The sequence below is a fragment of the Jaculus jaculus genome, chromosome 3 (assembly GCF_020740685.1).
Source record: "Jaculus jaculus isolate mJacJac1 chromosome 3, mJacJac1.mat.Y.cur, whole genome shotgun sequence".
NCBI lineage: Eukaryota > Metazoa > Chordata > Mammalia > Rodentia > Dipodidae > Jaculus > Jaculus jaculus.
In genome coordinates this window covers 13,238,325-13,250,394 of record NC_059104.1, presented here as the reverse complement: position 1 = coordinate 13,250,394, position 12,070 = coordinate 13,238,325, and the positions used below count along the sequence as shown (strand labels likewise).

Below are 12,070 nucleotides of genomic sequence, written 5' to 3'. Positions count from 1 at the left end.
GAGGCTGGAAGCCCTGGCATGCCCATTCTCTCTCTCTCCCTCTATCTGTCCTTCTCTCTGTGTCTGTCTCTCTCAAATAAATAAATAAATAAACCCACCCAAATTAGTAATTCGTGTCAATGTTTGAGACTGAAAACACATGTAGACAGGCAATATATTAACTGTCGTATAGACAATATTATATGAGGAAGATAATACTTGAGTTTATAATGATGATCTGTCTATCCATGTACGGTCTCTGTGTACAGCCAATTGCCAGGTACATGTTTACATAGCACTAGATTTTGTTACTTCATAAATATAGATCAAGGACAGTTTCTAGGCACTCTCCCAAATCAAATGTTTCCAATTGACAGGGGAACATTTGAATACTGAATATTTATATGTGTTTTTTATTCTGGTCTCATCAAATAAAAAACAGGAGGAGGCTTGATAACAATGAAACCTGAATTCAATTAGTATATGTATATTCACATACACAATAGTGATATCATATCAATGTCATACATTGATATCATATATTTATACTATGTATATACTATATAAATTATGTAAACATACATTTAAGCATAATATGATATAGATAACTGAGCTCATTATGGGGAAAAAATCTATATTTGGTATAGAAAAGTGAATTCAACCAGGGAGATTCCCTAGAATGGTTGGGGAATGGGAAAAATCTGGCAGAACCAATAGAGCTTAGTGAATGTTATGAAGTTAGCATATGGATATGATGAAAAGTTATCAGCAGAGCAATTCTATATAGCGACTTCCACGTCAGCCTGGGATAGTGAGACCCTACCTTGAAAAGGAGAAAAAAAAAAAAAAAAGAATTAGGAAATCAACACATCATCAACTCTTTTATTTTCGAGGCAGGGTCTCTCTCTGGTCCAGGCTGACCTGGAATTAACTATGTAGTTTCAGGGTAGCCTCGAACTCATGAAGATCCTCCTATCTCTGCCTCCCAAGTACTAAGATTAAAGGCGTGTGCCATCATGCCTGGCATCATCAACTTTTATACTCTACTGAATGTTAAACTATTCTCTTTTCTTGTTTAGGTGTTAAGAGTATAATTTACCTATCAAAATCCCTTTATTATTGAAAAGAAATGATAATATAGGCTATAAAAAGAATTAGGGGATCAGATAGATGGCTTAGTAGTTAAGGTGCCTGTCTGTGAAGCCTAAGGACCCAAATTCAAGTCACCAGGACCCACGTTAGCCAGATGCACAAAGTGGCACATGCATCTGGAGTTTGTTTGCAGTGGCTGGAGGCCCTGGTGTGTCCATTCTCTCTTTCTCTCTCTCTCTGTCTCTTTCTCTCTCTCAAAGAAGTAAAATATTAGAAAGAATTAGCATAGATTTTCTCAAGAAGAAACTAAGTATAGTTTTTATATTTAAAAAAAGCCCAAGTCCTTCTTTCATGAAAATAGTGTATGCATTATTAAACATTAAAGCATAAGGTGGCATAGTAAATTGTTCAGGCAAATGTCAACTCTACACCTAGACATTTGGAGAGAGACAATAGGGCAATAGTATGTTTGAGGATCCATATGTTAATATAAAATCATAAAGAGTCATAAGACATAGTAACCAAAATCGTGGAACATATGTTTCAGTATTCCAAGCAGAAATTCTATTTACTTTGAATTCTCAGCTACTGTTGTACCTGGAAACCAGACCAAATCCGGACAATGGTTGGACAGAGGTAACCCTGCAAAGTGGTCACACGGCGTGCCTGATGGTGTTAGCACTTTGTTTAAACAAGTGGCAAGATAAAAACCGCTGATGCATGCAAAGAACTGGTGAGGGGGCCTCTGTGAACTCAGTGCATCCGGAAAGCCCATGTTTTATGATATCAGACTAGACTTCAACACCTTAATGCTCAAAGTTCATAGGCCATCGAGGAAGCTTTAAAAAGGATAATTAGCCAATTCTGTTTTTAAGGGTGTTAACACTGATGTAACCAAGGACGCTGAACATCTGTCTGTGGAAATTGTGTGTGTGTGTGTGTGTGCGCGTGCGCGCGTGCACGCACGCAAGCTCTAAAATTCCCATGTAAGAAAACATTTGTGCAGGGTATTTAAATTTGTTTTCTCATTTAGATGTCATTTGCTCCATCTTAGGATCGGTTAGTTATATTTAATTAGCTTTACCAATAAAGCTAGATCCACTGTTTAGGAACAATTAAATCTGAGCTGGCTTGGCAAAGGTATACTCTTATAATGCAATGAAAATTTCTACTAGATCATCATTTTAACATAGCTCACTATTTCTACTAGAAGCTATATTTCTCAAGATGCAGTTGAGGACCACTTGGGTCAGCATGATCATCTGGAATGCTTGTTAAAATACTGTTCTGGAGCTGGGCGTGGCGGCGCACCCTTTCAATCCCAGCACTAGGGAGGCAGAGGTAGGAGGATCACCACGAATTCAAGACCACTCTGAGACTATATAGTGAATTCCAAGTCAGCCTGGGCTAGAAGGAAGCCCTACCTCGAAAAACAAAAAATAAAAAAGCAAGTAAATCCTGATTCTGGAGCCGGGCATGGTGGCGCACGCTTTTAATCCCAGCACTTGGGAGGCAGAGGTAGGAGGATTGCCGTGAGTTCAAGGACACCTTGAAAGTACATAGTGAATTCGAAGCCTGGGCTAGAGCCAAACCCTACCCTGAAACAAAACAAAACAAAACTGATTCTGGGATCCTGTACCTACTTAACTGAAGCTGAAGATTAGGGGATCAAAATAGAGATCCATTGCCAGGCGTGGTGGCACATGCCTTTAATCCCAGCACTCCGGAGGCAGAGGCAGGAGGATCGCTGTAAATTCGAGGCCACCCTGAGACTATCTAGTGAATTCCAGGTCAGCCTGAGCTAGAGTGAGACCCTACCTCGAAAAAAAGATTCAGATTAAGGGGGGGGGATCTATCTATATTTATAACAGGAATCCAAGTAACTCCTAAGCCCACTAATGTCTGGGGGCCACTGCACTGAGTGAACCCTCCAAGAAAGGTTCCTTACTTACATATATGAACCCCCCCCCCACAAACCAGTATGAAGCACACAATTTATTGTTTCAGACAACTTTGCTAACAGAAGCCAGAGGTGTGCCAGGTTGAGTTCATATGTTCATTCTACCCCATGGTGACCTCATGACTCACTTTGCAGAAGTGAGATGTACTGCTTTGCAAAACAACAGCCAGGGGGCTGCCTCTAGCGAATTCTCTTTATTCTAGTTGATAAGGGTCATGATGAACACTGGCTAGTGAATCCCGCCCTACTTACAACATTTTCATCAAGCAATCAATACATAACTTGTTTGACATGCGTTGCCCTGTAAAACAACAACCGAACTTGCTCTGTCGGTTCACTAACCTTATGTTCATGTCCAACGGCACTGAAACTCATGCTTGAATGAAGATGAGGAACCACACGTAAAGTACATCACGGTGTTCTTCCACTTAGAGCCCTCGCCAGCACTTCAACGCTATAGCGGGGCCAGCTTAAACAGCAGGAGTGCCAGCAAAAGCCCACACTCAGGAAAGGGATACTTGGTCATGGCACAGTGCCACCAGCATCGATTCGTGGTTCCAAATGGGTGAATGATTTAAGATAAAAATCTGGTTTCTCTCTCCGCTCTAGTCTCTCACTTGGCTCTGATCCTCAGCCCTGTCCTCTGGGAAGTGACGCGTCAAGACTACCTATCTTTTCATTCCTGGGCTGAGCTGAGCCAAGCAGGTCCCCAGCAGAGTCAAGGTCAAGGTGAGAGCGGCGAGGCACTCACGCCCTCCCTTCCTGCCGAGAGGGATCCTCTACCAAAGCCCACGTGTTCTGTCAGATGACCCTTCCTCATATTTCTCTCCCTCCTCTTGTGCCCCATAATTTAATACCCACAAGGCAGTGACCTAGTGGATACTTGTGACATTCTATGCCAGTTTCCCTACCTTGTACCCTTTTTTTTAAAATTTTTATTTATATATTTGAGAGCGACAGACACACAGAGAAAGACAGATAGAGGGAGAGAGAGAGAATGGGCGCGCCAGGGCTTCCAGCCTCTGCAAACGAACTCCAGACGCGTGCGCCCCCTTGTGCATCTGGCTAACGTGGGACCTGGGGAACTGAGCCTCGAACCGGGGTCCTTAGGCTTCACAGGCAAGCACTTAAATGCTAAGCCATCTCTCCAGCCCATACCCTTTTTTTTTTTAATGAGAGAGAGAGAATTGGTATGCCAGGGACTCCAGCCATGGCAATTTAACTCCAGATGCATGCACTACCTTGTGCATCTGGATTACATGGGATCTGGAGAGTCAAACATGGGTCCTTAGGCTTTGTAGGAAAGTGCCTTAACCGCTAAGCCATCTCTCCAGCCTCCCCCTGCCCACCCCTTTTTAAGGTAGGATTTCGCTGTAGTCCAGGCTGACTTGGAATTCACTACATAGTCTCGGGGTGGCCCCGAACTCACGGCAATCTGCCTACTAAGCGCTGGGATTAAAGGTCTGTGCCACCATGTCCCCCCCTTTTGAAATGACAGGTTCTCACACTCTGTAGCTCAGACCGGTCTGGAACCCATGGGGATCCCCATCTCATCCTCTCAGTGTGACCCTCTGAACTTTATAAGCGCCCTTCATTAGATTTTCTTCACTTCCTCAAATATGCCACCTTTTCACCACCAGGTCCCTGAGGGGTTTCACACCACACGGGCCCAGCAGAACTCAGGTGCCATAGGGAACTCAGTCTTCAATCTGCCAGGCCCAGGCCCCTCACTGCTGGGATGGAATTATAAGAAGGAATGGGATGTTTCTCTTGATGTGACTAAAAGCACCGGAAAGTTACTCTTTAGATCAGAGAAGACAGCATTAGTACCAACCAATAAACCCTCACCTGAGGCCTACTGCTGAGACCGCCATGTGTTTTCTGGGGTTCCCTGCAAATCACTGAGGGCGTTTGATTTCTGTCTATGAATGCAGATGTTTACACTGCAACGCGTGTTCATTTCCCGTCAGCGTTTTCCACAGTCCCTTCCTCTTGGGCCGGGATTTTCCACATTATTATTATTATTTTATTTTTTTCTAGAGACTTCCAGGCAGCCAGCATGGAATTGACTATGGCATTTTCTGTTTTCCTGTCTTTCCCATCCCTGCATCTTAATGTGTACGGTTTGTGCAGGACTTTATGGCCCCTCTCGGGTCACATCCTAACCATCAGATGGCCACGTACTATGGACCTTGTTAAAGATTTACCGGCTTTATGGTTCAAGGGTCTGGTGGCAGATCTATATCCTGAAAACAGCAGATAGGGCTAGAGAGAGGGCTTAGCGGTTAAGCGCTTGCCTGTGAAGCCTAAGGACCCCGGTTTGAGGCTCGGTTCCCCAGGTCCCACGTTAGCCAGATGCACAAGGGGGCGCACGCATCTGGAGTTCGTTTGCAGAGGCTGGAAGCCCTGGCGCGCCCATTCTCTCTCTCTCCCTCTATCTGTCTTTCTCTGTGTGTCTGTCGCTCTCAAATAACTAAATTAAAAAAAAACAAAACAGCAGATACAGTGGTCCTCCGAGGTGGTGTCATTCATGAATTTCCCCAGACGATGCCTGCACTTGATTCCTAGGCAAATCCGTCAGGTTCTGGTAACTACTTCAGCCTATGACTGAATGACAAGGGCAAGCGGGCAGCATTTGATCATCATGCCTGCAGGGGCAGGTTTCTGGAAACGTGACTTTCACATCTTGTTATGGGCACTGCCGCTTTACTTTATCCAGTTCTAAACAAAATCCCCAGCCCACCCCGACTCCAGGGTCTGACCTGGCCCTGGGTAGAGGGAAGGTTTCCAAAGAGGCAGTATGGTTCAGGATACACCAACCTATCATGAGATGGACAGAACACAGAAGGCATTTTCAGAGAAGAATCCAGTCAAAAAAAGAAAATTCACCTTGAAGGGAGGAGTAAAGTATAAAAAGAGTCAGGAGAATCAAAGACTTAATAAAAAAAAAAAAGGTCACTACTTGTCCAGACATTTCAAGGTGGGAAGAAAGAAGAACTGCTAATCCCATGGAAGAGTCTTCTTACTTTGTTGTTGTTGTTTTGAGGTAGAGTCTCACTCTAGCCCAGGCTGACCTGGAAGTAACTGTCTAGTCTCAGGGTGGCCTCGAACCAGGGTGATCTTCCTACCTCTGCCTCCCGAGTGCTGGGATTAAAGGCGTCGGCCACCACGCCCAGCTTCTCTTACTTTTTCTCCCAGGAAAAGTAAAACTTTATCTATTGTGGTTAAGCTTAGTTTAGCATTTACACCTCACAAAGTACACGTGATGTGTCACTTCCTTTTTCTCTTTTTTCCTGCTCTTGGATAAGCCATATAGCCAAAGATGACCTTGAACTTCGAACTGATTACTTATTTATTTGCCGGGGGAGAGGAGTAGAGAGAGATGATGAGGAAGAGGAAGAAGAAGGGAGAAGAGAAGAATGTAGAGAAAGTGTGGGAGAATATGAGTGTGCCAGGGCCTCTAGCCACTGCAAACAAACTCCAGACTCATGTGCCACTTTGTGATCTGGCTTTATGTGAGCATTGGAGACCCAAACCTGGGTTGGCAGGCTTCACCAGCAAGTGCCTTTAGCTGTTGAATCCTTTCCCTAGCCTGACCTTGAACGCTTTTTTGTTTTTTTTTTTGGCGTGTGATGTGTGTGCATGTGCATTGCCTATGGTATGTGTATGTGTGTAGTGAATATGAGTGTGTGTGTGTATGTGTGTTTCCTGTGGCATGTGTATACGTGTAGTAAATGCATGTATGTATATGTGTCACCTGTGATATGTATATATGTGCAGTGAATGTGTGTGTGTGTGTGTGCGTGCACACACGCAGATGCGCGTGCCCCATGTGCATGTGTGCAGAGGCCAGAAGGGGACATCGGGTGCCCTCCTCCATCACTTCTGCCGTAGTTCCTTGAGATGAGAACTCTTACTGGATGTAGAACTCACATTTTTCTTTTTCTTTTCTTTTTTGGTTTTTGGTTTTTCGAGGTAGGGTCTCACTCTAGCCCAGGCTGACCTAGAATTCACTATGTATCTCAGGGTGGCCTCAAACTCACAGTGATCCTCCTACCTCTGCCTCCCGAGTGCTGGGATTAAAGGTGTGCACCACCATGCCCAGGTCATATTTCTTTTGAGTGATAAAAATCCAACCTCACACAGATATTCAGTAAGGGTCTCAAAGTATTCTAGAACCACAATTTGAGAATCTAGGTCACAGGTCTGGTGTATATCATGGGAGATATTTGTTCAAGGGCTTTATTGGTGTGGAAAGAGTTGAAAGCTGTGTGGAACCAGATCCCAGTTCCCAAGTGAAGATAAAGGAGTTCAAATGAAGGGAGAAGATACGTGCTCCTCTCTGTTGATTCTTTCTCTCCACATTAAGAATGGGACACACATTTCTAAAAGCTTTCCTGGGCTAGACAGGTGGCTTAGTGGTTAAGGTGCTTGCCTGCAAGGTCTAAGAACCAAGGTTCGATTTCCCCAGTATCCATGTAAGTCAGAAGGACATGCATACAGGTGATGCATACATCTGGAGTTTGTTTGCAGTGTCTAGAGGCTGTGGTGTGCCCATTCTCTCTCTCTCAAGTAAATAAATAAATAAATGAAAAGCTTTCCCTTGACTCTTCCATTGGCCCCTGTGTTGTGGGAGGGCAGGTACACATGACCACACTACTCAGAGGCGAGAATGCAGAGAATGCGAGCAGAAACCCAGGGTCCCTTCACAGTCTTAGCTTTATTGCAAAACTGCCTCCTTGGGGCTGGAGAGATGGCTTAGTGATTATGCACTTGCTTGTGAAGCCTAAGGACTCTGGTTCAAGGCTCGACTCTCCAGGACCCATGTAAGCCAGATGCACAAGGTGGTACATGCATCTGGAGTTTGTTCGCAATGGCTGGAGGCCCTGGTGTGCCCATTCTGTCTGTCTCTCTGCCTCTTTCTCTGTCACTCTCAAATAAATAAAAATAAACAAAGGCGGGGGGGGGGAACCGGCTTCCTTGCAGATGAGTGGTTGCAAGTTTGCTTGGCAGAAAGGGCTCCAGTCATCTAATGTCAATCTTTCAAGTCTCATGGGCGTGGCTCTGCTTCCCAGAGGGTCTCAGATCCCTGGGCCACAGTACCCATGCAGAGGCAGGAGTGAGGTCCAAACAGCGAATCCTAGTCTGGTCTCTTGGAACTTTGTGTATCTGCTCTTTAGGGTGGTTAGAGTGAAGAGACATTAGTCAAAATTAAAGTTGGATTAAGAAACTGGGTGTGGGCTGGAGAGATGGCTTAGCGGTTAAGCGCTTGCCTGTGAAGCCTAAGGACTCTGGTTCGAGGCTCGGTTCCCCAGGTCCCACGTTAGCCAGATGCACATGGGGGCGCATGCGTCTGGAGTTCGTTTGCAGTGGCTGGAAGCCCTGGCGCGCCCATTTTCTCTCTCTCCCTCTATCTGTCTTTCTCTCTGTGTCTGTCGCTCTCAAATAAATAAATAAAAAATTAATAAAGAAACTGGGTGTGGTAGCGCACACCTTCAATCCCAGCACTCGGCAGGCAGATCGCCGTGAGTTCCAGGCCACCCTGAGACCACATAGTGAATTCCAGGTCAGCCTGAGCTAGAGTGAGACCCTATCTTGAAAACCCAAAATAAAGGAATAAACAAATAAAAATTAAATTTAAAAAGTCAGAGTAAGACTAAAATTCCTAAGCCAGAGAACGTCTTAGAAAGACCAAGAAACTGGACTGTAGATCTATGAACAAGAGAGGTGCTCAAGCATTCCAGTTCACTATAAACTGCACCCCCCCCCCCCCAGCCCCTCTTGACAGAGAAAGGAAGGCTTGTCAAGAAGGGAGAATGACAGTGGCTTTCAGAGGTCTGTGGAATCATCTCGGTTAGGGTGCAGTGTGGGCAGCAATCTAGGTATAGAAAGGCCCTGGGCTGATGCAATGATGGGGTGGGGTCAGGGGTGCTGGTGAGGAAGTGTTCAGCAGCAGGATCCAGGGAACATGGCTACAGTCAGGTATTGTTTAACAACAGAGACGTGAACACGTCCTTAGGAGATTTTATCTTGTGTGAACACCGTAAGGAGTATTGTGGTAGTTTGAATAGATGCCTCAAATATATTCAGTGTTGTATTAGGTTGTGATTTGCATCTGCCGCCACCTGGCTGGAGGCGGTGTTACTGGATAGATCTTAAGGTGTGGTGGTGAGTTTGAGATTTCAATCTAAAGAGATGCAAAGTGTGCCTAGCTGGAGTTCCTGAAGTGTGCTGTGCTGTGTGGCTTTTGGCTCGCGCTTCTCTCTCTGCTTGGGCCTGTGAAGGCAGGCCAGCTTCTTCTGCCATTATGGAACTTCCCCTGGATCTGTAAGCTTCAATAAATATCCCTTCCTCTATAACTGTGCCTGGTCTGGAAGCTCATCTCAGCGAACCTGAAGCTGTCTGCTACAAGTATTTAAACCATGAAGGCAAAAATTAAAATTAAAAACATAAAAAAGGGTTGAAGCGATGGCTTAGTGGTTAAGGCATTTGCCTGCAAAGCCAAAGGACCCAGGTTCAATTCCCCAGGACCCCTGTAAGCCAGATACACAAGGGTGGCGCATGCATCTGGAGTTCGTTTGCAGCAGCTAGAAACCCTGGTGCACCCATTCTCTTTCTCTCTCTCTCTCTGTCTCTTTCTCTCTGTCCTATTCTCAAATAAGTAAATAAAATATTCTAAAAGTAAAAGGTACACCACAATGGTGACAATGTCTATTGAGGATGAAGTATAAAATGTCCCCTTTAGGCTCACGTATTTGAACTCTTGGTCCCTAGCAGGTGGCTCCGTTTGGGAAGGCTGTGGAGCCTTTAGGAAATGAAACCTTGCTTGAGGAAATAGGTCAATGAGGGTGGCCTTTGGTACCTCCTGACTGTGGCAGCAGAATGCTGCCATGTGTCTTCCACCATGACAGTCTGTGTCCCTGGACCTGCAAGCCCAGATAGTCCCTTTCCATCCTACAGATACTTCTGCCCGGCATTTGATCAGCACGAGGAGGAAGGGAACTAATAAGAGCGTCACCGGCGTGAAGATTCTATGCGATCACCATTGCACACATGGCCCACGGCTGGGCCTGAGGACCCGCCCGTTCTCCAGCACCCACCTCGTTGAAGTGGACATCCTGCATGCCAACGTCTTCCATCATGGAGGCTTCCTCATCGATGTTCGGGGTGATGACCCTGAAGGCTGTGCACCCCTGTCTCAACATGCCTGGGCAGGGAGAGAGCACAGGACAGAGGTGTCGTGCTTGTTGCTGAAGCTTGTGCGTTCTTTGCGCCCCATTGTGTTACTGTGGAGCAACCGACTGGGAAAGCTCTAAGGTGTTGGGCCAGGCGTGAGCTTTCTCCATTCACTGTCTCATATTCAAATCCACCTTCCTCACAGTGATCCTCCTACCTCTGCCTCCCAAGTGCCGGGATTAAAGGCGTGTGCCACCACGCTCAGCTCCGACATTTATTTTTATCCACCTTTATTAAAATGTACCCAATCTTGGGCTGGAGAGATGGCTTAGCGGTTAAGGCGCTTGCCTGTAAGGCCAAAGGACCCAGGTTTGATTCCCCAGGATCCACGTAAGCCAGATGCACAAGGAGTGCACACACATCTGGAGTTTGTTTGCAGTGGGCAGAGGCCCTAGTGTGCTCATTCTCTCTCTCTCTCTAACTGCCTATTTCTGTTTCTCTGTCTCTCAAATAAATAAAGAATAAATAAATAAAAATAAAATATTAAAAAAAATTTTTAAATGTGCCCAATCTTTTTTTTTAATTTTTATTTTATTTTTTGGTTTTTCGAGGTAGGGTCTCACTGTAGCCCAAGCTGACCTGGAATTCACTATGTAGTCTCAGGGTGGCCTTGAACTCACAGTGACCCTCCTACCTCTGCCTACCAAGTGTTGGGATTAAAGGCATGTGCCACCACACCCGGCCCAATCTTTAAATAAACTGTACACTGAGAAACAGTTAAGGAGTCAAGTTAATGGTAAAATAACAAGTATGTGGAAACCCATTTTGGTAGGAGGACAAGAAGAACAAGTTAGCCACAGCCAACGAGAGAGAAATAAGTAACTGAAAATCGACTCTGATTCCTTCAAGTCAGGTCAGGTCATGCATTCTGGCTGGGGGCTAGCCCACAGCTCGGTTGGAATCTTTCCCTGTGTCCCTCCGACAGCAAGGACTTCAAAGCTGCCTCTGACTGCCCCCTGGGGTGAGGTGAAGCCTTGTACTCCGGCAAGAAGCAGGCTAAGCTGGAGGTGCTCTTATTATCTGAGGTAAGAAGAAATTCTTCAAGCCAGTTGGCCAATGTTGGCTGTGTGACGCTCTCAAGTCAAGAAGTTCTACTGCTTTGTTCTGAGATGCCCACTCTGGTAAGTGTGAAGTGAGCAGAGCGTGACGGTGCATGCCTCACTGAGGATCCCCCGTTCAAGACCAGAAAAAACCACGGAGTCTCTATCTCAAAAATAAATAAATAAATAAATAAAAACCAAGAGCTGGGCCTATAGCTCAGTGACAGAGAGCTTGCCCTGGGGTTAAGCCCCGAGCATCATAAGAAAAAAAGTGAAGCTAAAATTTAGGGCTGCAGAGATGGCTTAGCGGTTAAGGCGCTTGCCTGCAAAACCACAGGACCCAGGTTCAACTCCCTAGTACCCACGTAAAGCCAGATGCACAAGGTGTTGTGTGCATCTGGGCTTCGTTTGCAGCAGCTTGAGGCCCTGGCATGCCCATTCTCTCTCAAATAAATAAGTAAGTAAATATATATATATATATTTTTTTTTTTCTTTTTAAATTTGAATTGAGACCTCTCAGGTTTTAGGAAAAAGGGGAACACAGAGTATTTTGAAATCAGTCCTTTGAAAAGTAGACCCTAAAGTCAGAGGCAGTCCCACTGTGCATTAGTCCAGGTTTGCAGGCATTCCCAGGCTTGGTTAACCAGCACCTCCAGCAGAGTCCTCGTGGAATCTTGCTTTGATTTTGTTACGTAGAAATCAGAGAGTCCCCATTGAAAAGCCCTTATCTAGAGACTAGAGGAGGATTCCTTGAAACACCCAG

At 45.4% G+C, this 12,070-nt stretch overlaps 1 protein-coding gene across 18 annotated transcripts in view; it reads right to left on the bottom strand.

The window, feature by feature from the left end:
• Dock9 (dedicator of cytokinesis 9) overlaps positions 1 to 12,070 on the bottom strand; it is a 362,490-nt gene that overhangs the window by 33,267 nt on the left and 317,153 nt on the right. For all 18 annotated transcript variants that reach the window (XM_045145642.1, XM_045145649.1, XM_045145646.1 and 15 more), the window contains one exon: positions 10,132 to 10,238. In XM_045145642.1, the coding sequence (XP_045001577.1) occupies positions 10,132 to 10,238 (107 nt within the window). The remainder of the gene's footprint in view (positions 1 to 10,131; positions 10,239 to 12,070) is intronic.